The 24,480-nt window shown below is 45.3% G+C and overlaps 3 protein-coding genes across 3 annotated transcripts in view; 2 read left to right on the forward strand and 1 right to left on the reverse strand.

Moving 5' to 3' along the window:
* Nucleotides 1-3,444, reverse strand: part of CFAP44 (cilia and flagella associated protein 44) — a gene marked incomplete at both ends in the record, with an annotated part of 42,707 nt that extends 39,263 nt beyond the window's left edge. Inside the window, 3 exon segments of the mRNA XM_084295421.1 lie at nt 3,010-3,058; nt 3,060-3,191; nt 3,325-3,444. Of these exon segments, the coding sequence (XP_084151547.1) occupies nt 3,010-3,058; nt 3,060-3,191; nt 3,325-3,444 (301 nt within the window).
* A 673-nt stretch (nt 3,445-4,117) lies between these two features.
* Nucleotides 4,118-15,993, forward strand: ILDR1 (immunoglobulin like domain containing receptor 1; the record flags this gene model as incomplete). The annotated part of the gene is made up of 8 exons (XM_084295541.1): nt 4,118-4,163; nt 5,842-6,012; nt 7,306-7,455; nt 8,152-8,271; nt 8,425-8,571; nt 12,821-12,952; nt 14,352-15,160; nt 15,952-15,993. The coding sequence occupies 8 exons, from the start codon at nt 4,118-4,120 to the stop codon at nt 15,991-15,993; spliced, it is 1,617 nt and encodes a 538-aa protein (XP_084151667.1).
* A 6,070-nt stretch (nt 15,994-22,063) lies between these two features.
* On the forward strand, nt 22,064-23,391 carry LOC311221870 (apovitellenin-1; the record flags this gene model as incomplete). The annotated part of the gene is made up of 3 exons (XM_084305855.1): nt 22,064-22,124; nt 22,466-22,625; nt 23,292-23,391. The coding sequence occupies 3 exons, from the start codon at nt 22,064-22,066 to the stop codon at nt 23,389-23,391; spliced, it is 321 nt and encodes a 106-aa protein (XP_084161981.1).
* Between the last annotated feature and the right edge of the window lie 1,089 nt (nt 23,392-24,480).

Consider the following 24,480-nt stretch of genomic DNA (forward strand, 5'->3'; position numbering starts at 1 on the left):
AATTTCTTTGTACGTGTGAGTTGGACTTCAATAGCAAGAGAAAGTCCCTAAAAATGCATTTCCCGTTTCCGGCATTGAGTCAGAAGCCATTTGAAAAAAAGATCTTTCGAGGTGTCTCAGTCTTTTCAGGTATTTCATGAAAAACAAAGTGTCCAAACATAATGCCACCCTCCAGAAAGACAGTGAAGGCAAAGAAATATTGCAGATGTGTTATTCATGTCACTACATGGTCAACCCACCCTACACAATCTTCATCTGAAGGCTCTGAAGCTTTTCCAGAGTCTGACTTTGCTGCATAATTTCATTTAAGATTTAAAATGAGCTTTTACTGCTCGGGAATGCTGAGAAAGACTTGAAAATAGCCATGCAGAAAGTTTTAAATTCAGAAAACAAATCAAAAGAGAACAATTCCAATATATCTCCAAACATTTAAATGAAATTCATGAGTTTTTAGTGATGTAGTAGAACTGGTATCATTGCAGTTGAAGGAATAGTTTCGCACTAGTTGCATAAATATATGGTGGAGTGTTCAGAGACCTGGATTCTCACTCCAAACCCTGTAACGATGTGAACAATTTGCAGCAGCCATTTCACCTTTGGCTGTCTCGCTTATCTCTTGTGAAAAATGAGATAATAACACTTACCCTTCTTAGCAAAGTGTTTTGATATCCATAGAGAAAAGTGCTATAACATTTCACATTATTGTAACTAATTAGCAATCATTTATCTTCTAAAAATTAAGACTAGGAGTAGTTTTCATTATAAATTAATTCAACTCTGGAAAATGCTTTAGGCTGAAAGAGGGTCTGAACATTTCTGCCTGCATCGATATCTGGGTTCCAGTCATAGAAAGCTACTGCAGTGTTCACTGTGCATGTTACTGTGATGGCATTCAAACACTGTGCCAATAAAAATAATAATAATAATTTAATTTGATTTTAAGACTGTGGGGAGGTTCAAGAGAGGGATGTCCACTTTTGTTGCAGATTCTGGGTTTCATGGATTGACTGATCCAAGAAAACTTCCATGCACGTTCACTGTGACAAAGGCATGCATCTCTCTGAATGCTGATTTTATTTTCCTGTATATATTTCACAAGAAAGTTTTCCTAAATAGCCTCGAAATAAGACTTTTGATACTGAAAGCCGAGACAGTGGAAAGTAAAGCAACTATGACAGTTCTAGTGGGGAAAAAACAGGCTGGTAATCAGAAATTTTTGTCAACCCTAATCATACCGTATGCCTGACCACAACGCTTTTATTTTTTCCCCTTCCAATCCTAGTAATTCAACAAACTGACTTAGAATGCTGTACCAGATCCATATCAGTTCTACTGCCTTGCTTTCTGACAACTCACTCAGGAGTGAATTCAGGTTTTCTTTGATTCAGTGACCAGTGCGACAAACTGTGAACTCAGGCAATTTAAGGGAAAATGAAGTTTTGCTGTTCTCTTGGCTATGTTCTCAAAAGCCGTAGATCACCTCAGAATGGAGAAATGCATTCATTCGGGTATGTTCTCTCAGTTATTTCAAAACTAAGATGGCTCGTTGGTAATTTTGCTGCCACACAGAATCCTTACACACAGAAGCTTCTTCAAAAATTCTCAGTAAATTTGGACATTAAGAGAACTCTCTTTCCAGGCAACTGTTTCATTTATGCCTTTATTCATCGTGAAGGAACTCAGCTGATCCTAAGACTCTGTTTCCCTGTATTGATTCCAGTCCTGACTCCTTTTAGCACAGTACTATAAGCTTCATGGGCTGGCCACTGCTGTCTTTCTGGCCTGGAGGTAACACTGACCTAAGGATTGAAACGCTCTGCTATCGTGAGAGTTGTCTGCCATGGGGAATTACTTTTCATCTGTCCCAGGCTAAAGCGTCTTCCTCAAGTCTAGCTCTGCTTTGGAAATGTCAGATTTCTCGCTATCTGTCAAATCATGCTTGTTTAACTCAAGATATAGTTCTCTCAGCAATTTTTTCTGCCTCTTCCTTTATTATTATTATTTTTTTTTAATGAAAACCACCACACTATTCAACAACTAAGAATTCCTTTTAGCCTTCAGACCACATCACAGCACATCAGCACTTTACTGGGCCAATGATAGGAATGCGTGCAAACAACAGAGTTTTTCAAAGCTTAACTTCACTCAAAAAGAAATTAAAATCTTTAAAGTGTTCATATACACAAATATATGAGGCTTTAGCTTTCCCGTCCTGTCGGTGTGTCACTATGTGTCTGCATGACCAGAAGTTTACTATTAAGAGTCAGTGCCAGGCAATCAACGCAAAATCCCAAGGAAATCATTTTTCATAATAGAGTAGTGCTGTCTCTTATAATACGAGACTTGAGAGAGATGAGACTAACAGACAACACCAATTCTTGCAGCAATTAAGGTGAAGCATATAAAATATTTACTAGCTAGAGACTGAGGCAGCAAGGACAGAGCTACAACGAAGGATTGAGACACATCACCTTTATTACAGCCTCGTTATCTCTTCTGATACCCAACAGAGAGAGAAAAGAAGGGGACGGGAGAGATCTGCTTAGAACCAGGCTGTTGTTGCGGATATTCAAAGCATTTTCCTACGCAATGGGAGAAATCAAACCAAACTCTGATTTCCAGCCCGGCGACCAACCCAGCCCTTTGCATGCTCACGCAAGCAGACGTGCCGAGTCTGTGAGAGCCTGCCCCTGCGAATAAAGGTTAGTTACTGGTTTTCTATTAAAGGAAAACACGGAGCGTGCGGTATCACCGCGGCTACTCATTAACTAGGGGAAAGCCATAAAAACGAGCTGCAGCGGGCAGTAAAATTAACTGTCCCTTCACACCCAGAAAGGCAAAACCAACAAAGCCCACCACTCTTCAGCGGCAGGGGATTGCCCACGCCAGCTGCAGAGCTCCCCTCGTGTTTTAATGCGGGGATTTTGGGGCCAGGGGCTCCCTTCATGGCAGGGGGGTGCCCACAGGGCAGGGGGGGCCCCTCACGGACCCAGCCCCGCCGCCCCCTACCTGGGGCCGGCTCCAGCGCGGCGTCCGCGGTCTCCAGGCAACGGCCCCGGCGGCGCGCGGAGCACCATGGGAGATGTAGTTCGGGGGGCAGCGAGGGTGGCGCTGCTCCCACCATGATTTAGAGAGGGGTTTGTGTGGGTTTGGGGCTTTTTTTTTGGAAAGGAAGATGCCTTTGAGGCAGCCTTTTCAAAAAATAAGCGGAAAACCTACTTGACTCCCCAAACTTTGCGCGTTTTCAAATATTTCCTGAAGTATTCGCATGCATGAATGCAGTTGAAATGAGGCGAGCTTTACAGCGCGGGGCTGCCTTCCTACCTGCTCCCACACGGTGGTCGGTGTTTCTGAAGACAGCAGAGCCCGCACAAAAATCTGTATTGAGGTCTCCATCCGTATCCATTTGTCCCATGGATAATGGTGGCTTGAGTTCTGCCCCATGGCTGCCGTCAGGAGGGGTGCTGCTCGGCATGGTGTGGGTGCAGTACCCACAGGAGTCATTCCACACCTGTGTAAAGTGCCTTGTGGGCACAGTTCAGCTCAACACTCAACCCCATCCTCGCCATCTCCTCCAGAAACAACAGCCACTAAAGATGTGACCCCAACGATGGCCCTACCAGAGCCACTAAGAAGCCAAGACCACACCAACACTCCCCTGCATCCCACAGCTCCCACATGGGGCTGAAATGCTCCTGGGCACAGGTGGGAGCCCTTCCACACCAGATTTCCTCTCACAGTAGCTTCTGGGGAAGAAATCTGCAAACCCAGAGCTCCAGGATCAAAATGCCTCCACCTGAGCTCCAGGAGAGCAGCCACCTGCCACCTCCCGCTGTGGAGGTTGGCTGTCAGCCACCACCACCTACACACTATATATATATATATATATAAATATATACGTGTATTATATGTATATGTAATATGTATATATTTTAAAGCGGTTCCTGAAGCTGTGAGGCCAGTATCTGCCCGCCCAGGTGCGGAGGAGGAGGAGGAGGCGGGGGCGGGCGGCAGGGAGGGGACAGGTGGCACGGGAAGGGGAGGACCCGGGCCAGACCCGGCCGGTGCTGGAGGAAGAGGAGGAGGAGGAGGAGGAAGAAGAAGCAGCCGCCCCGCCATGGCCCTGCTGCCGGCCTGCCTGCTGCTGGCCTGCCTGCCGGCCGGTGAGTGCAACAGGGCGGCGGGATGGGGGCTGCCAGCCTCCCCTTCCTCCCCCCCCCCCCGCACACCTTGGGGCGAGCGGGCTGGGGTTGAGGGCATGGGGTCGCCCCCTTTTTGCCCAGTTTGGGGTTAGGGTGGCCTGGCCCCGGTCCTGAGCTTTTCTTGGGGCAGGGCGGAGGAGCAGTGCCCGTCCCGGCAGGACGCACGGGGTGGTTTCGGTGCCCTAAAGGTGCGGCCGGCTCCCGGCCCAGCAGGAAGCGGCCTCGCCTCGGGGCAGGGAACAGGCACGGGGGGAGGGCTCTTGCACCTCGGCCACATGGGGTCTGGGAGCTTGGGGTCTGCTTTTGGGGACTGAAACCATCTCTGTGCCGCTGGGGTTTGAAAGGAGACCTTTCAAACAGAGCTTTGGTTTCAGTAAGTGAAAGTTACGCAGGGGTTTTGCGTTTCCATGAGCCTCAGCAGGTCACGATTCTTATGGGAAAGATCCGTTTGGTTGCCACCGACATCAAGGTTTTGAGGGTTCGGATTTTGGTTTGGTTTCTTGTGGTTTCCCACACAGATCCTGTGCATCAGCTGCTTCACAACGAAAGCAGAAACAAAGTGCATACAACTCAACATACAATGTGATTAAACAAGAGCCACTGCGACTAATCACCAGCCCTTGTCTTGCTACAGCACTGTAAAAACTACATTAGCCTTGCTTTTGCTGGAATTCTGCACAGCTGCTGCTATTTCTGTATTTAAGTGTCTGTGTGTATGTTTTATTTTTCAGAAAAGCCTTGAACTCAGAGTTTACCAGGTCCTCTCTGTGTTCACATGGCATTTTTTAAGCAAAAGAGCTCTCTCTGCTGTGCTTCGAGTTGGTTGGCCAAGAGTCTTACTTCAAGCTAGAAACTGAGCAAGCACTGCACTGCCAGTATCCTACTGCAACGACTTGTTGAGGCAATGCTGCACCTCCAGCTATATGGTTTCTACCTGGTAGAAACTGCCTGGAGCATACTCCATGCAGCCTAGGAGGATAGTGAAAGAGGGATGCTTGCAGATGCGATCCAGATGTTATTACATATTCCCTTATCCCTGTGCTTATCCTAAATATATGGAATAAAGGGAAAGACTTTGAATACGCAATCCAAATCAAGTGCTTGTTCGTGACCCTTTTGGTTGGTGCCCTCCAGACCTCCCCCTTTCCTTCACTCCTTCCCTGCTGTCATGCTCCCCGGTCAAGAAAGCACCTAGCATAGTACTATAAGCCATGCCTTGTTCTCTGGGATGAATTCCGAACAGGGCATCCTACACTCACTCTGTGCTGTTTGTATTGCCTTATCAAAGGCAACTGGTGATAACTTCACTATTGTTTATGACAAGCACAACTTACTCTATTATCAAAGTTTAAACAAGATAGAAATGTTTCTGGAGTGTGGCTAAAATAAAGCATAGCTTATGAGAAACTTCGTAAAGACTTGCTCAGTGGATGCTGTTGCTTGGGTAGAAAATGCTGTGGAAGTTTTTGTGAATGAGTTCTAACCATGCACAACAACAGCTTCGTTAAAATGAGGTGTTGTAGACGCCCGTGTGAGGTAAAGAGAAGCGTTATTTCAGTTGTGAGTCTGGTCCAGAGTGAAAGTTATGATGTGATGTCTGCTCCTGAGGGCTGACTGCCTTCTGTTTTCTTGTTTGCAGGTTGTCTCTCCCTGCTGGTGAGTGTGCAGGATACTGAGCGTTACACCACCTTATTTGCCAGCGTCATTCTCAAGTGTGATTACAGCACCTCAGCACAGCTGCAGGATGTCGTGGTGACCTGGCGCTTCAAATCCTTCTGCAAGGACCCTATCTTCGACTACTACTCAGCCTGTGAGTGTCAGGGGTGTCCTCCAAAGACAATGGAAAAAGAAGGGGCAAATGGAGATTTTCAAATGGAAAACAAGGGGCAGGCAGACTTACTGGGGAATACAGGCTTTTGACCTCTTCCTAACCACAAGCCAGGTCTGGTTGGTGGTATTTCCCCAGGCTCCAAGAAAAAGAGGTTATGTCTCTGATTTTCTCTGCAATGTCAAGGCTTTATGATCCTGTTTCATAGAAATCCCAGCCAAATCAGTTCATCTGTCCTCCTTGTCATCATACCAGCAGGCAGTGAGATTCAGCTGTGTTTGACGCACCTCAAACTTGGCAGCCCCTCCTGCTTCTGCTTATTTGTCCCACAACAGGTGGACTTGATGATTCCATGATGGGGCACAGGGTTGGAGCTAGAGTCCAGTTACTGGGTGTTACTGATTTTAGGAAGAAATACATGCGTTTTGGAGGGCAGAAAGACTTCTAAGTGATAGCATTTAGTACCTGCAGCAGTGCTCCACGTGCAGACATTGTGGTGTGTGCAGCCTTGTTTCAGGGATGTTTCTGGTTCTTAAGATGGTATGTTTAAGATGGTCAACCTTAGCTTAATTTTGCCCTTAAAAATGAATTCACAATTTGTCTTTTCTTCTCTTCATTGCAAACAGATAATGCTGTCTGAATGCTGTCTCCTCAAATCTCAGCTTCCAAATGCCTGGCTGTTAGATTATACCATGAATCTCTCAAGAGAGAGACAGAAATTGCCTCTAGTCCTCCGTTAATGCTGTTGGGCCTCTCCACATAATCCTGAACTGGATTGGAACCCAGATGATGGGTTCTTTTTTGTCTTTAGGAACCCCACAACATGTAATGGCATACAGGAGGGATAGGGAGATAATTCCAACAGCAGTTCATGTATGTTTAGATACTTTGGTAAACACACTTATGGTTTTATTCCAGTAGTCCTGGGAGTTCTGTGACTTTTTTCTTTGCAGTTTATCTTCACATTGGTACCTGCCCTTTTCCCTACCATTATTAGCTTCTTTCCATTGTTCTTTCTGTTGAGCACATGAGCTATCTCCACTGCAGCTCCTACATTCTCAAAATCTGCCATTCCTGTGGCTCTACGTTTGTTTGCTTTTAAGCATCCCAAAGCAACTTGTCCTTGCCATTTTGAAGCCATGCTTTCTATTACTGAACAAAAGCAAATGCACATGCACATTCAAGAATTTTCAAAAAGTTTTCATACTGCTTACCAAGGGGATAAAAAAATAAATTTGAAATAACTTGGCATCTTTTCTGGTGATGTGTTTATAGCGTACCAGGCCGGTTTAGCTCTTGGCCAGGACCCTTCTGATGACTGCAACGACAGCCAGCGGAAGGTGCGCGTTGTCATCCAGAAATACGGACAGAATGAGCCTGTGCTGGGCGTGGACTACCGGCAGCGGAAGATCACCATCCAGAACCGTGAGTGGCTTGGCCTCACAGGCAGTGAGCTCAGTAACTATCCCATAGCTGGGCCTATTAAGTGATGAGAAGCATAAATGGGGCTGCCATCTGGAGCCATACGTACTCTGTGAGGTGGCAATGGAACAAGAATTATGAAGGGCCAGCTCCCTTGTACCCGACTGGCCCAAGGGTGCTGGGGGTATTACAAACTAAGGCTGAGTTGAGGATGTCTGAGCATTTTGCTGAAGGGCAAAGGTAAGCTGAGGAGTCTGGAGGCCAGAAAACAGTTTTCCTCTAAGTACTGCGTGGTTCTCCACTCCATGCTGCCCCTGGAGCAATAGCTGTTGCTACTGCCAGGGAGCTACTGGGATGTCTGACCTAATGGGGACCGTGATCTCTGTTCCAAAACCAGTGTTGGCAGCATCCATTTTAACACCCATCACCTGGTAGCACTCTGGTATTTTCATGGCACAAAGAATTAGCCACACCTGTAAGTATTGTTGCCTTCCAGCAAGACGAAAAGAACTGGCAGTTACTGCTATTTACAGATGTTCTCAGTGGTCTCAGAGGGGATTGTCTGAAAGTGATGGCTACCCTTGGGGAGAGGGGAGATGCTGTACTGAATGTTGGCTGCAGGCAGAGGACCCTCCTAGAATGGGGTCTGGAAGTGTCAGTCCCAAATAGTCTGCTGACCTCTCAGTCCTTCTTCCACAGGGGCAGACCTTGTCGTCAGTGAGGTCATGTGGTGGGACCATGGCGTGTACTACTGCACTGTGGAAGCACCAGGAGATACCTCAGGCGATCCAGACAAAGAAGTTAAGCTAATTGTGCTGCGTAAGTGCCAGTGCTCTGTTGCCTGGGTAGCAGATATCTCCTCCTGTTCGCTTCCTCTCCACCCAAAGATTTCTCCAGTGGTGGAGAGGTACTTTGTAATTTTCTGCGCCCAGGTACATAAGGATCCTCTTTCTCTCTCCGTTTCTCCCACAGACTGGCTCACAGTACTCCTCATCGTCCTTGGTGGCCTCCTCCTCCTCCTGCTGATAGGAATATGCTGGTGCCAGTGCTGCCCCCAGTATTGCTGCTGCCACATTCGGTGTGTCTGCTGCCCAACCCAGTGCTGCTGTAATGAGGAAGGTGAGGTACCAGCAAATATGTCTATTCATGGCTTCTGCAAAGAGAAAAGCCTGAGATGCAGCTTGCTCAGTTCCACTTTCTCCCTCCAGTTCATTGTCCGTATAGACTGAGGCATTTATATGGACAATGTAACGTTCATAACAACTTCATTTGAGACTAGAGACAGAGAGAGAAGGGGAGCTAGGGACGTGGATCCCATCTTGCACCTCCACGTCCTACTTTCAAGAGTTCGCCCCCACTGCCACCTCATTGCCAGCTTTACCCATGTCATCCAGGGCATGGTCACTGGCCTTTTGTGAGTAGCTCAAGACTGTTTTCATCTCTGTTTTGTGGTTCTCATGCCTGTGCACACGAGGAAGGCAAGCAAATACCTTGTCCTTATTGTGATGTTACTCTCCAAACTGGCCTAATCTTGAAGTGTGTTGCTCCGAGAGGTACTTGTATAAAAATTGGATTTTTGTTTCTTATTGTCATTTTCGGAGATACCTCTTTCACGAGAAAAAGGTTTGTTTGTTTGTTTGATTTTTTTATGGGGGGAAGGAAGTGAGAAAGATGGTCTGTCGTGGTGGTCAACACTGCAAATGCTTTCTGAAACTTATCAGCAACACAAGGTAGAATACCCCTGCAGTTTACACAATTTGATAGAAACAAAATGCAGCAAATGCATTTACGTACCACTGAAATCATCAGTTTCTTCCCTGGATGCTGCAAGAAGATTTGTGAACAAGGAGCTGTGTTTCTGGTTTCCTTTTAACTGCAAAAGAATTACTTGGTATACCTTGGGTGTTAGTAGGCTTTCTAAGAGCTAAAAGAAGCACCTGTGAGAGGTTTAGATGGAAGTTTAATCTGTTTAGCCTTTGCAAAGAACCACCAGACGACCTCATTTGCTAAAGGCAAAACCAAACACAATGCTTTCTGGGGCTTTATGGGCTGTCAAGTGAAACATATGGTGGTGAGGACGCTAAGCAAATTTGGCAGAGAAATTACTTTCCATGAGGGGAGAGAGGTGATAGAGATGAAAGACTCACACCTCCAGACTTCCTAGTTTTCATCAAAAAAGGATTCTGAAAACACATGAGCTTTTCTGGAGGGTTTTCTTTTCTGTAGGAGGTGATGGCGCGCTCCAGAGTGATGCTTTTGTCTTGCCTGCCTCCTGCATGATAAACATGAGGCATTCTTGCGTGGTTCCCAAAACCTCACCCTGCTCACGAGAGAAAGTACAGGTTCAGCCTCCTTGACTGGCTGCTGGATTCTGTGACTGTGATTTCCATCCCAGATGCCTGCCCTCTTTATCATCCACTTTGCAAGGGATCCTTATGATTGCTCCCTTGCTTCAGTGCTCCTTCACTTCATCCTGCATCTGACTGACTTTTTGGCCTTCAGGAAATGAATTGGAGACTTAAAAAACAAAAGAAGATTGAGATGGGAAGCATCTCAAAAACCAGTCCTGAGGAATAACAGTTCCACACAACTGAAGAGAAGGTGAAAAAATCCTCAGTTAAATCTTAGAATTACAACCCAAGTTGTGGTTGATTTCTTCCCACTTACTGGCCACTAGAGGGTAGCCTAGGTCTGCTGAATGGGCATAGAATACACTGAGGCAAAGTAATGCTGGATGTTTTAAGTCAGGTCATCAGCTAACGTGATTTTGAACCTAGTAATAGAAGTGATTTGTTTGGGTAATTCAGAATTGGTGTTACAGAAATATTAAACATGCCCCAGGGGCAAGCCAATTATACTCCCCATGGAAAACTCTGTGAAAAGTCTGCTAGTACAGATACTGTGGTAAATACATGTTTGACCTCCTTCTGTTCCTATTAGTTCGTTTTCTCCCGTGGACTTCTCCTACTAATGAATTGGTGCACAAGGATGTATTTGCACCAGGGTCTAAGTTGGAAAGTAAATTTTTAGAATTGGATTATTGTCCTGGCAGCTGTAAAGTCTGTCAAAGGTAAAGAACAAACTTTCTCTGCAGGGAATGGGTGGAAGAAACAACAAAACATCCTGCCAGAGTTTTTCAGCAGGTATGTTTTGGAACTAGGGTGAAGATAAAAATGTTCACAAGCACTTTAGAAAAGAGATCTGTAACTTTACCTCCATTTTTTAAGTTGAGGGAACCAGAGTGCGTAGTTCAGTGAGTTCCAGTATCAGTTTCAAACTGGAAGGCAAAGTGTCTGGAGGAGGGAGAGAAGATGAGGTTATTGGAGTAAGTCTAAGATAATTCTGCATTTGTTCAACTCTAGGGATAGATCAGAGAATCACTGGCACAGAATTACTTTGGTCCTAGCGAGTGTCTTCATACCCTAAGGAGGAGAACCTGCAGTGCAGTTGTTATGCTTGTAGCTGCTGGGTATTTCACTGCTCAGGCCAGACTGCATTCAAAACCCAGGTGCTAGAACATTCTCAATTTGATAACCAGAGGAGTGGGAGAAGAACACGAGGCCTTTCTCTTCCTTTTCTGCCTCTTCATTTTCTTTTTTCTCTTCCTTCCAAGTTTGAAAGCTGAACTGGAGGAGAATCCCTTGGGGAAAAAAAGTAATGATTGAAGTTTGACATAAAATTCTTGAAAACTGCTACCTCAGACCACACTGCTTTGAAGAAAAATCACAGTATTTGGATTAAACCCCCTGAAGCACCCAGTTGTGTAGTTCGCTCTGTTTGGAGCCAAGCTGGAGAGGGGGAAGTAGCATGCAGTGAAGAACAAAGTGGAGCTGCATGAACTGGGGGGAAAGGAAAGGCTGTGTGGAGAGGCATGATCAGTCCCTGTTATTCCACAAGTGATGCTCCGTGTAAATTTAGTGAAACTGCTAAAGGAAGGCGTATGTACCATCTGTTTAAGAAATGAAGTGCCACGTGAGATGAAGGGAGGAGTTGAGACCCAAAGAGCACGCAGTCTAAATGTTGCTTGCCACAGATGAACCCAGGGGGCAGAATTAATTGGAGCTTAGCTGTAGCCTGGTTTCATAAAGAAGGAAGACTTATGTAGTAAGCCTGTCTATCCCCAGTCTCTTCCCCTCCAGTAACTTTTAATTTTGTCAACTTCAGCCAGATTTATCAGAGGGGTAAATGTCTCAAAGGCAATTACATTCCTTTCTCCTGAAACATATGGGCAAGAATGTTCTGTTAGTGCCTTACAGGAGAAGAGGCTGCAGTGAAATTCTGCCTCTTCTGAGGCTTCAGAGAAGCCATATAAGAGAAATTCTGCAGAAGTCCCAATTACAGAAAAGTTTCACAGAGTAGTGAAAGACAAACCATGCAGAGTTGGGCTTTGTAAGGTCTGGGGCTTGCAGAATTTGCTGTACACTTGAGTTTTGATTGTACGTGGTAGAAGGAGTAAGATGTTTTTAGCTATTCTCCCACCCCCCAAAAAAAAAAAAAATCATCGATGAGTGATGGTTTTGAAGACAGAGGTGGTAGGATTGTCTCTGTAGAGATGGAAGTGCTGAAAAGGTGAAGTGGGATTGGAGCCTGACCCCCTTGGTATAGGGGTCTGGAGTTTAGTGGTGGAAAAACAGTGAGGGAGAGGAATTTCCATAGAGTTTGCTCTTTTGTCTCACAGGACATTGCAGCTGAGAATATGAAATCTAGTTTGTTCACTAATTTGACCACCCTGTCCAAAGGGGTTTAAGTTTAGCAGTCAATGCTGAGGTAAAACAGAGAGAGGGACAACAAGAGCAGTTGAAAGACTAGGCAGGGAGAAGCTGAGTGCTTTGTCTGTGGAACAGAGAGGAAACAATTAAGGCTTCTGAGTGTGGTGTGGAAGATAAGATCTGGATAAAGCCTGCATGAAGGGGGCAAGAAAGGTCTCATTTAGCTCTGGAGGACCAATGGAAAACTGAAAGTTTTAAGAGAGAAAAGTGTGCTATATGTCCTGCTGTCTGAGCTGTTATTTCACGCCTTTCTACGACTGTACTCATAATGAGATGGCAGGCAGAAGCCCTGCATTTGGTTACGTGCTGTGTACTTAATCATAGTGCTATTTGTTCCCAGTTCCTGGAAATGTACCCTAAATGTCTGGCAGTAACCCTTTCCTTCAGTTTTAGGTATCTTTTTTGAAGCCATACAACTTCGTGTTGAAATTTCCTATTCTTTATTTTTAACCTTTGTCACCGGTTGGCAAGGGCTTTTCATTCTGTGAATTTTACGTACCTGATCACATTCAAAGGCTGTAGTCTTGTCAAGCAAAACGGCATGTGTACTGCAAGCTGGGCAAGGGGGAGTTGCTCTAAGCTTTCTTCCTCTTTTACAGCCCTGGAACGGCATCGGTTCGTGAAGCAGGCTCAGGCACTCGCGCCTTGGATGTCACCTAATGTGTTCTATGAAGGTGGTGATAGGAACTCGCAGCTTTCCTCTTACCAGCTGAACCCTCTACTGCAACGAGGTGAGGTCACGGGCATCATTTCAGAGGGAAACCGGGATGAGAAGCAGGACACTTCTCAGGCAGGTTCAGCAGTGAGGCTTCATCCTCTCTTGCAGAAGTGAGGAAGATGTTCCTAGCATGACAGCTCTGCAACATCTGTAGTGCTCTTTAGACTTGCCTGGGTGGATAAAGACAGGATATCTGTCTTAAACGTCTTGCTAGACTCAGTGCTGGTGAAGTAGTTTAATGCTAACTAAGGCATAGCTTGTGCTACCCCACAGTGACTGCAGGGTAAATATACCCAGCTTATCTCCCTTCGTGTGGTAGAGGAGGGTACTGTCTCTTTGTTCTGCTGTGCTGGTCACGGTCAACTCCTTATAGCCAACATTGACATGACAGGAGAGGTGCAATTTGTTTGAGTTCTTATCAAATGTCTAGTCTTCATATGATTGAGGGCAAACTCCCTCCCGTGCAATAGATCTAGCCTGCAAGCAGTGAAGAATAAAGGACTCGTTGCTGAACGTGGAAGAACTTGCTAGATGTTCTGCCCCAAAATCCTACATCAGTGGTATATGTTTCTGCCTTAATAGAGGAGGAAAGATGGAGTATATGAAACTGTAGAGAAATAAGTAATAAAATAACTTACTCATTTAATAATCCCAGAAAATTAGGGGATTTCAATATAATTGTAAAACAGAATGCACTGAGACTTCTGAAGGAAATGCATGTGCATCCTGGCAGAGTACAAGGAACAACTACATTCCTCAGGCTGTTTCTTAGCATGTTTCAGGTCAACTTTGAAATTTTAGAGGTGCTGAGTGGAAGGAAACTCTAAGGTCATCTCGTGCTGACTCTTGCTTACAGCAGGACTGACTCCAGACTCAGTCATATTAGCTGTGGTTTTGTCCAGCTGAGTCCTGGAAACCTGCAAGGATGGCGATTCCATGACCTTTTAGGGTAACTGTTCCAGAGCAGCACCAGCTTCCTAGTGAAGAAACGTGTGTGTTTATGTGCATTTGTATTACAAAAAAAAAACTTTTTCAGTATTGATCCATATTACTTCCAGTTCAGTGAAATCTAAGAGGAAACGCTGAACTTTCTCTAATGTAAAAAAATATATTAAGAAAAAAATGGTGTCAACGCTGTAGGAAAAAAACATGTTCCTCTCTGAACGCGTTTCTTGGTGTTCTGGATGACTTTTATTTCTTGCCTCTGTGCTGCTCAAAACATAGATCCTGGCTGCAACTTACCAGTTACTACACTTTACAACCGCCCAAGGTAAGGTGTAGTGCTTGAGTTTGAAGAGCTCTTGCAGTGAGGAAGAGAAGAGAGGCTCAGAAGGGATTTAGCCAAAAACATGAGTTTTTTTCTTTATTGCTTCTCCTTGACTTGCTGCATTCCCATGTTCTTTTATCCTTAGATGTGTCTCTGCACAACAGCCTCCCGCTGGCGCAGCCACCAGCTCAACTTGCCCCTAACAAGGGTGTTTTGGACTACCTGGAGTCTGAAATCCAAAAGCTGAGCCTGTCGCAGCCCCAGCCACCCCCCCACCAGCGGCAGGCCATGCAGCCCAGCCTGCTATCCTCCCTGGGCTCTGATGTGGTGCCACGCAGCCTAACAGGACCTCCTCCTCTGCTCGCCGACCGCGTCCCCTCCTCCCATGGGGGCAGCAACTCCTCACGGCCACCCAGAGATGCCCGCAGCCCCAGGCCTTGGGATTCAGCAGCAGAGAACAGGAGGGAAAATCGGAGGTGGCCCTTGGCGTCCAGCGGGGATTCTCGTTCCAGCTACAGTCGGGAGCCCCGGGACAGGCAGCGAGAGGATTATCCACAGCGGCAGAGGGCAGGCGGCTACACCAGCAGGCCCCAGCACTCCAGGCGGGATGCGTCACCCCCCCGCCGGACTGAGAGGGGCAAGAGCAGCAGCAGCAGCTGCAGTTTCTATTCGGAGGAGCCCAGGGAGCGCCCTGGCCACCATCGGGGTGGGAGGCGAGAGTACCAGCAGCACGCCGGGAGGAGCAATAGCTCGGGTCAGCGGAGGCACAGCTACTCTCCTCCGTCCCGCCGGGGCTCCTGGAGTTCCTCAGAGGAGCACGACCACGTCCCAGCGGCCAACCGCAGGCGGCGCAATCGGTCTCGGGACTGGCCAGAAAAACCCCCCAGTTACCGCTCGCTAGAAATCGTCCCAGATCGGGACAGCAAGCACAGGGACGGCATGGGACTGCGGTCGGTGAGTCAGCTGCCCTTTTTGCCCTCCCGCCGAAGGGAAGAGCCGGGTTCTGGGGTTGGGAGTGAATGATTGTTATTTTCTGCAGCCTGTTTCCCTGCCTTCAAACGTGTGTTGCATGGCTCTAGTGTGTTCAGGGACAAAGTGAGAAGCTAAATAAAGTAGGTCACCTATCACATCCCACAAAGGATGACATGTTATACCCTCTCACTGCTGCCCCTACTTAGAGCCATTTGGGGTTCTGTGTGCTAGCATCAAGGTAAGATGCCTGAAGCTGCATGAAATAGGCTTTTAAGATCACGGGTGGCTGTAGTGGTGGGAAATGCGTGATCCTTCAGGCCAGGTGGGTGAGAGTGACTTCCTTGTTGCAGCTCCTGAGGACTGGATTTGCATTATATGGGCAGTGAATAGCTATTGTTCACATCTCATCGTGCCAGTTCACACTGGGACCGTATTTCAGCCAGCATCCTGTATGTGAGAAGTTTCATATCCAATTGCTAGTTTCTGAGACACCACATTCTCCCTTTTAAAAAATAGATTTTTTTTAAAAAACAAACAAAAAAAAAGTTAAATGTCCGTTACTGCCTACATGCAGTATTTTACCAGGTGGCAGCCTTCAAAAACGGCTGCATTTTGCATATAACAATTTTCCCCTCTGAATTTTTTAAGGAAATGGAGCTCTAGAACCAGCTGGGATGTATGGGTGGTTTTGTTGTGGTGCTCAGAGCAGGTAGGAAGAAGCGTGTTTTCCGTCCATCCTTCCTTGTTCCTGAATCTTTTATTTTCTCTTGCAGGACAGAGGGAGTTCCCACAGTGCAAGAAGCATAGTCATTTAATGCCACTGCTGAAAGAACTGGGATTCCCAGTGGACTCCTCTTAGCTTTTCAGCTATGTGGGTTGGAACGGCTGCTTTTAATTGAACAGGCAACCAGCAACCAAGACAAAAGATGAAGCTACTTCCCCTTAAACTTGTGACCCTGAAGAATTTATGTCTAGTGACCACGAAAGCAATATGTAATGCCTTTTTGTTACTGCTTTGATTTGGAGACTTAAGTTTTTAATGGGCTGTGGTCCACTGAAAATTTTCTATTGGAAACAGCAGAATTTTTTAATAAACAGTGTATTCCCAGACTTCAAAGAGAGACATCAGTTGCCTTCGTTAGGTACCCTGGCCCTACAAGGAGCCCAGTCTGTAGAATGCTGGTCCTTTGCACACCAGTTACTGGAGAATGACTCAGATAATCGCAGAGCTGTGAAGTCACAGAACACTAGAATAATTTTAAGTTGGAGGAGGCCTCTGGAGCTCATCTGATCAGGCCCCCTCAGAGTCTGGTGCAGGGAAGTACAACATCTCCTTTCGTAGGCCCTCTGTTATACTTCAGAATATGTAAAATTTCTGCTTCTGCCTGGCTATTCAGCATAGTTAGGCGTTTGCTTCCTTTTGTCTCTGGTAAGCCTCTCTCCCTAAAAGAAGAATCACAGTGACAGAAGGATGTACAACTGCCTTAATAAGGGCTGACAGGCACAATTGAAAGTTGCCACCTCATTCATCCTATATTGACTGAAACACCCTATCCTAAGCTTAGACCTTGATACCTATAGTGATGCTTGTTCTAGCCTTCAAAGCAGACTTGATTTTATTTGTAAATATAACAGGCTAAATTTACCAAAGCTTGGTTGACCCCACAGGGACTGAGCAGGGTATGACTGATGTCCCTCATATGGTGAACCAGAACTTCCTTCAGCTCTAGGAAGCATGACTTTGATGGTTGTATGCTTCCTGAGCTATCTACTCTTTTTTTATGCGTTTTATGTTCTCCCTTTGCTCGCTGTGCCATGTATTATATACATGGGGTGGGATAAAGGGCTCTGAAGAAGTCTTACAGTCACAATTTTTACTGTTGTCTTCTTGATCTTTACCCTGACACACCAGTTCTGAATACATGGTGTATCTGATCTACAGCTAGGTTGTAGGGTTTTCTTATCTCCTACCTTGCAACCTGAACACAGGATTTCTCTGTGCTTTGAGACCAGCTGCAAAGGGGAACGGCTTACCATTTCTCTTTGTGATTCATCCCTTGTTTTCATTTAAGATGTGCTGGAAAAATTGATGTTCTCTGGGTGTTGTAGTTGCATGCTGGCAGCTTCCACAGGAAACTGGCTTGCCAAAGGCACTTCTGGATTCAAGACTCAACTGTTAGCAAGGAGCTTTAGGAGCATCTTGTGAATTATTGTGTAACCCAGAGGCACTAGAGATTGGCCAGTGTTAATCACTGTATCGCCCAGCTTATTTCCCAACCAGTGCCACATGGGACACTTTCAATTATTTGTTCTTTTATGTCCCTGTTACTGGTGTCCCTGGAAGACTGACTTGGGCATGCTTTCATTTTGCCCACCTCCCTTTTTCTTTTCTTTCAACAATGATGGGAAACATCATGCTAGAAGCAAGCACTCCTAGCTGGATATCTGATGCAGTTGCTGATCGACCAAAGACTACAGTGGAGAGCACCCATTTTCCTACAGTTTCTTGGCTGACACTGCTTATTTCTGATACCTTTGTATGGAGATAGAGCAGCAGGATCCACTAGCTTCTCAACCCAGCCTAAATGTCCAGGCTTCGGGGAATGCCCCTTTCTCCTTCAAGAGCAGAGCCTATTGGGACATCAGTTGTGATCCTGATATGGTAGCGTGGGGAAGAGTTTCCTTTCCTTAATGTTTAAGTGTGTATAAGCCAACACATGTCCAGCAAGTTTTACTAAGAAAACCTAGATGATTGTGTGTAACAGCAGCAGTGGTTGAAGCATGATGCGCTAGTGTGAGCACGACAACTGCAGAGGTTGCATTTTTTTGATCTAAATACCGTGAAAGAGCCTTCCATCGCTACTTGTCACCATGGGCCCCATGCTTGTGCTAGGGTGACTAACTGTAGATTGTGTGAATTCACACAATTCGTGCTGTGTGAAAGTCTGAAGAGTTTTATCTTCATCATGCTTGAGCTGCTCTTCAGTCACTTTGTTCACAGTTACAAAAATGTTAAACAAAACTCTTCAGGGAAAAGTGATTATATCTCAGACTTAATTCTGTGACTTAAACTGCAGACAGAAGTCGATTAGGTTTTCCAGCAGGGAAGCAGAAATGGTACCAGGTTTGCGAAGATCTGGTCCACAGAACACTGTAGTTCATAAAGCACCAGTCGGTGGGCTGTGAAACAATTAAAAAGGGAATCTATAAATGCATGCTTTGCAACTGACAGCAGGCAGAAAAGCTGGAAGGAAATAGGCTACATCTTAAATGCTCATTTCTCTTTTTAATTGGCTATAAATGAAAGTCTTCGCAACAGCACTGCTCAATGCTATGTATATTCCTTTTTTTTTTTTTTTTTTTCCCAGTAAGATTACCAGATCTTTGACTTTTTTTTTTAAAAGAGAGATTGAATTGAGTAGGTCAAATACTACACACTGAAAGAAGTAATGGTAGGAAATGGCCTAGCCTCATTCTTTCTAGGCTGTAACTTACTGGTGTTTAATTTTTTAGCCATTCCAAAGAGCTGATGTTCATGTGTCAGCCCATTTGTGGTGAAAGAAATTGGACGTGTTTCTTATTTGAGAGTTATTGTCACTCTAGGCTTTTGTTTCTTCCTGTCACACAGCTGAAGGAACGTACCTTACCATCAAGAATTAATTTCCTTTATCAAGAGTGCCTTGATAACTCCTGTGGCTATCCTAATTAAAACAATAATGTAATGAGTGAGTGACCATGTCCCATGGGGCAGATAAGAACACCCATGCTGCTTCTTTCAGCTGCTTTCTACCTCAGGCCAGAGATTCATCACAAAAGATTATTTTTTTTTAAAGTAATAAATTATTTTTTCTTTGATTCAGAAAGGCCTTGCAATACCTGGCTTTCTTGCTTATTTGCAGAGCACCCTGCCATTCCAGGATGCCATTCCAGGAACGGGGGGCAAGGGCTGCTGCTTGTGCAATCATTGATCTGGGCTTGGCAATTGCCTGTTTGGCAGTAGAAAGTGCTGAAAGGCCCAGTTGCTATCTCTGGGGTTGTGTTCATGATAGCGCTAGGTAAAGTTAGGCTAACTTGGTGGGGAGGGTAAGTTGCCTCGTGATAGCAAGCACAATGCGAAGCTCCATGGTTGTACATATCCCTACACAGGGCAGCTAAACCCCCTTGGTGTTACTACCTCGAGCAGCACATCAGTATAAAATACCCCTTTAGTATGGTCAGAGACTGCCATTTGTTGACCCGACGTAGGAGAAAGATGATGTGATGTTAATTAACACCCATAGTAATAACTGCTTGTTGCTATTTCTGTTAAGTTTAATGCCTATAATGTGCCTCGTACTGGTGTTCTCAATGTTACTGCAGCTGTAAGAGCAGATGGTAAATGTGTAGATTCTTTTCAATGATTGCTGAATGTACCATTAAAATATAAGGGAACTTACAAACTGTTGCTCCTGTGTCTTCTTCCTAGACCCTAAATTGCTTTTGAGTATTTTCACCAGAAGTGGAACTGAAAATTCTCTGTTCTGACTTCTGGAAATAACCTCGTTAGACATTAGTAAGAATTTTCTGTTGCTATTTTTTGGACAAAAGTGCAATATGATTTGTTTCCATGAGGTTTTTTTTTGTTTGTTTGTTTGTTTTTTGTCAATGTTTGTAATAGTTGTTTCAGGAGGGTTTTTCGTATTTTCAGGAGTTTTTTTTTTTTAACTTTTATTAAAAAAAAAAAATAATAAATCTTTTCACCAAGAAAGTAGGAAAATTGTCTGGGAACCCACTGGCAACCCTCTTGAATTGATGTGCCCTGAGTTGTATCGCTGCTGCAATCGCTGACTTGGCTGCCCTGGCTGTGGTAGGGGAACTCTTGCTTTCTGACTGGGCCCATTTCCCCAGGCAGCCTGGGGAGGAATTAAATTTCCCCAGTCCATGTTTTGACAGCTGGCTCAGGTGCATGCCCATCTCGTCAGCCTGTGCAAAAAGGTTTGGATATGGGGACAGAAGAACTGCGAGAGTGCTGCATGGATGTGCGCGCTCACCTGCGTGCCTCAGTTGGTTAATGGATGTGTTGGAAACAAAGGGTGAAATATGGATGAGTGTAATAGCCACAAATAATTTGCATCTGTCAGTGCAGTGAGGTTATGGCATGGGCCTTCCCACAGGAGCACTGGAAGCAAAATTCAGCCCAGCTCCAGCTACTGTTAATGTGGAATTTGGTCAGCTTATGAAAGGGGCCTCCATGACATGGTTGCCTGAAAAGTAGGGGACTCAGTGACCCAGGAGCTGCCTTCCACGTCTCCTAGGCTCGGGTCAGACTGACCCTCCGTTACCAAATCCCAACAACAGCAAAAGAGCAAATGGGGAAACAAAGCAGGACCTTTGACCCCTTGCTATCTCTATATTAGCTCTGCATAAATGCCGGTGTCTCAGATGAGCATCTACCTCAGCTTCGGCCTGAGAGAGAGAACGCAGGACAGGTAAGAGCTGCACTGCCTGTTCTGGGTGGCATGGACTTTGTGACTGGTGTACGTAGGACGGAGAGAAGCGAGTGGAGGGGGAAGAGGGTGGGAGTGCTTGAGCAACCTGGACTGAAGTTGAGTGATGGATGCTTCATAGGAGGGCCGAGCCCATGGTAGAGATTACAGAGTTTCAGTGTTGGAAGATGTCTAACTTTTTTCACAGCTGCTCTCAACAGAGGGTCTACAGGCTTTAAAGCAGGTAAGATCCCCTCTTTATGCTCCTGGGAAGAAGATTTATAACTTTTATCTACAGAGGGAGAATTTGTCTCTAGGATTAACAATCAAGGGAGGGTGGTAACTGAGGAACTGCTGCCAGTTGGCAAATGTCTGGTGAAGATGGAGATGTAACTTTCTGAGGTAATCTGTGCTTAGAAGGAGAACAAAATGGGAACAAACTGTCTTACTGTGGAATAAGAGGGAGCGCTGACTAGTGCCGCTATCTGGAACAGGATTTAGCAAAGTATTCATAAGGAATAGGCTTGCAGCCTTCTTCTTGCCACTGCAGATCTTAGTACTGCAATGTTTACTTCATGTTGTTCTGACATGTCATGCTGTAAGTCAGGCTGTAATCAATTTTAACTTCTAAAAACCTTTCTAAGAACACTGTGTTTGAAAATCTTGTTTAGATGCAATGTCATCCTTTCAATGTACTAAGTAGCAACTTTTCAAGAGTTCCTCTGCCTTTTTTAATAGACAAAAGGATATTGGATGAGGCTAAAGTTTGTACTTATTCCCTTCTAAAAATGTGTTCTGCTTGGGTTGCCAGCTGATTCACTAATCACAGCGTGGAAAAGAGAAGGACCTGGTTGAGTCTTTTCTAGCTCAAGACAAAATACTCAGATCACTGGGTCATTCAGATCATTTTATATGAAGCACTAACTAGCACAAGATTCCATACAGCCATTTGCAAAAGATCAAACCAAAATTCCCTTAACTGACTTTTTGCAGTTGTACCTATGTGTTGAAGAAGTCTATTCTGATCACTGCCAGTTTTAGTTGTTTGCTCAAATACCGAAACAAGGAATTTTAGTTCTCTTATTAAAAAAAAAAAAAAATCAATTATATATATTTTTATAATAAAAAAAGTGATTGTAACTGCCACAGATTCCTTGGAACTCTGAAAGTTATCATTCATTGTGGATATTTGCTATTATACAAATAAAAGAATACTTTTCTTTGTGCAATCTTTTCCTCACTCCTTCAAAAGAAATGCACCAAATGATCTTTCCTGCTTCCTTTTTCATTTATTTGTTAGGTTTGTTGCACGAATGTGGTGTTTAACAGACGTGTTTTATTTCTCTGAAAACAAACAAAGCATTGTGTTGTGATTCCAGCAGGTCTCCAGGTGTGCGGGGCTGAACTGGGACCGCAAACCATGGTGCAATACAGGGCATTGGTGATAGCTCTGATCCTGCTCCTTAGCACCACCGTTCCCGGTACGTCTGAAAAGCTTTTATGACGGGTTTTAACTTGCCTTAGAGAAGTCTGTTCCATCCATAAGGTAAAACCATGAATTTACGGTGCTAGCTAGAGTGAAACCAGACAGTAGGAGCTTGGTGTACAAACCATCCATACCTGGTGCAAATATTCTAGCATGTAAAGCCTATGACTCAAGTACCCCCAAATTAGCAATGAGGTGCTGTTGGATGCTGCTAGAGCAAATCAAATTCTGGGGGAGGCTGTGAACCTGAGAGTTTCATGTCTCTTCCCATTGCGTGTGGGGGAAGATATCAGAGGGACTGGAGAAACCTCATGTTTTTTGCCTCCTCCTTCGCAGAAGTGCACTCAAAGTCCATCTTTGAGAGAGACCGTCGTGACTGGTTGGTCATCCCCGATGCAATTGCAGCTTACATCTACGAAACTGTGAACAAGATGTCCCCTAGAGTTGGTCAGTTCTTGGCGGATGCTGCCCAGACTCCAGTAGTTGTTGGGACCAGGTATGGAGAATCTGCGCTAGTATTGCAATAGCCGTGGGTGGAGAGGGAGAGGGAGGAGGGGGAGAAAGAACAGATTAATGCACTATCTGTAGAAGGAGACCCAAGGGGCAATGAATCAACCAAAGCCTGATGTGACTATAATGAAAAGCGATGTTGATATGGTTTTGTATCACAGTGCAACCTCTTCCCAGGGATGCACATTGAATACAATACTCATGGGGATAGCAAATACTTATCTTTAGACATGAGTAGTGAGAGAGAGGCCACTGGCTAGTGGGGCATCAAGCCCCCCTGGAAGGAGCTGGGTAGGTGGAGTGGTGCTGTTTGGGAAGGGCTGAGTACTGAAGGTGCCAGCAAACACTGGTGGCACTCAGTTCACAGAGTTGGTTCTAACTGTAAATATATATTCCTCAAAGAAGGGGAAAGAATTTCCTCCTGAAAGGAAAAGTAAGGTGACCCAGGAGATACAGTTTCATCTAAGTCATAGAAAATACATACTGCCTATTCCTATCTTCTGAGGAAAACCCCTCTAGAAGTGCTGAGGAGCATTGCACTCTCAATGAAAAAGGCAGTGTGAAAGAAGGGTAGTTTGATAACTACTGCAGATGCAGACTGCCCTCACTCACATACGTGTATATCTTACCACATATGCCGTTGTCTCTGCAGGACCTTCCTCATCAGAGAAACAACCAAACTCAGTTTACTGGCCGAACAGCTGATGGAAAAAATAAAGAACCTGTGGTATACAAAAGTGCTAGGCTACTAGTCAGAAGAAGACAAGTCAGTGTTTCCTGATGTAAGTTGGTAGCATCCTGCAGTGTCCTCTTCCCCCTGCCCCTTCTACGGACCCAGATCAGTCAATAACACAGAATCGATGCTCCTGTTAATGCCACTAGAGGGAACCCAGCGTCAAAGACCCAAGGATGGAAGAAACCTGCTGAAGTCTCCCCCGAAAAAAAAGTAGTAATAAAAATAAAGCTGCTGGGCATGGGGAAGGCAATGAGATTGCAGAGCTCTTCTGTAGCCAAATCTTGAAAATTAATTCCTCCTGAATGACTTGGCTATTGACCCTCTAATAAAAAAATTCTTGTTGTTACACTTCTTTAGGTTTCCTACTTGTATTGATTGTTATTAAATCACATCCACCTTGGCACCGCATTGTGCTGAGAACATAGCTGCAATTCGCAATAAGTCGTTGCAGGCTGTAGTAACAAACCCTGACAGTACAGGCACATTTAACTAAGCTCAGGCTCCTCTTGGTGGGTGGGGGAACAGGACAGGATGGGATGACTACCTGAACATCTTTTCGGGTAGCCACAGCATGGCAATCATAACCTCACATCAAGACAGACAATGGAGTGCTGAGTCCTACTGATTGGGCTCCTTGGTTAGGTAAGAAGCAAGCAGGTGCACCTGCATCAAGTGTCTGAAGATTTCAAATCACTTGGGAAAACAAGTGCCAGTAAACCAAACTGTGCCTCAGTTTGAGTAGGACTCTGAAAGCACAATTCATCATCCAAGCAGGGAGGGAGCCCTTCCAAAGGAGAAAGGAGGGGAAAATCCCTCAGTAGGTTCAGGATGGAGGGTGATCAGTTTAAGAGATGGGCGCCTATGCCCAGAGCTGTTTTTGAAGACCTAGAAGGTCCTTGCCAGCCCTGTGTAACTGTGCCTTATCTCAGATACCCATGTTAAGTAAAGAAATCCACCTACCTGGTCATCAAGGAAGGAGAAACAAGTAGGCGATGTCTGAAATCACAGCGGGAGACCGCAGCAGAAGCTAAAACAAGACACTGCTAGTCACGAGATCTAGCAGTCACGGGCACATGTGCAGGGCTACTGCTCAGAAGGGAGAGCA

The sequence above is a fragment of the Netta rufina genome (genome assembly GCF_964035555.1).
Source record: "Netta rufina genome assembly, chromosome: 1".
In the NCBI taxonomy this organism is placed as follows: domain Eukaryota; kingdom Metazoa; phylum Chordata; class Aves; order Anseriformes; family Anatidae; genus Netta; species Netta rufina.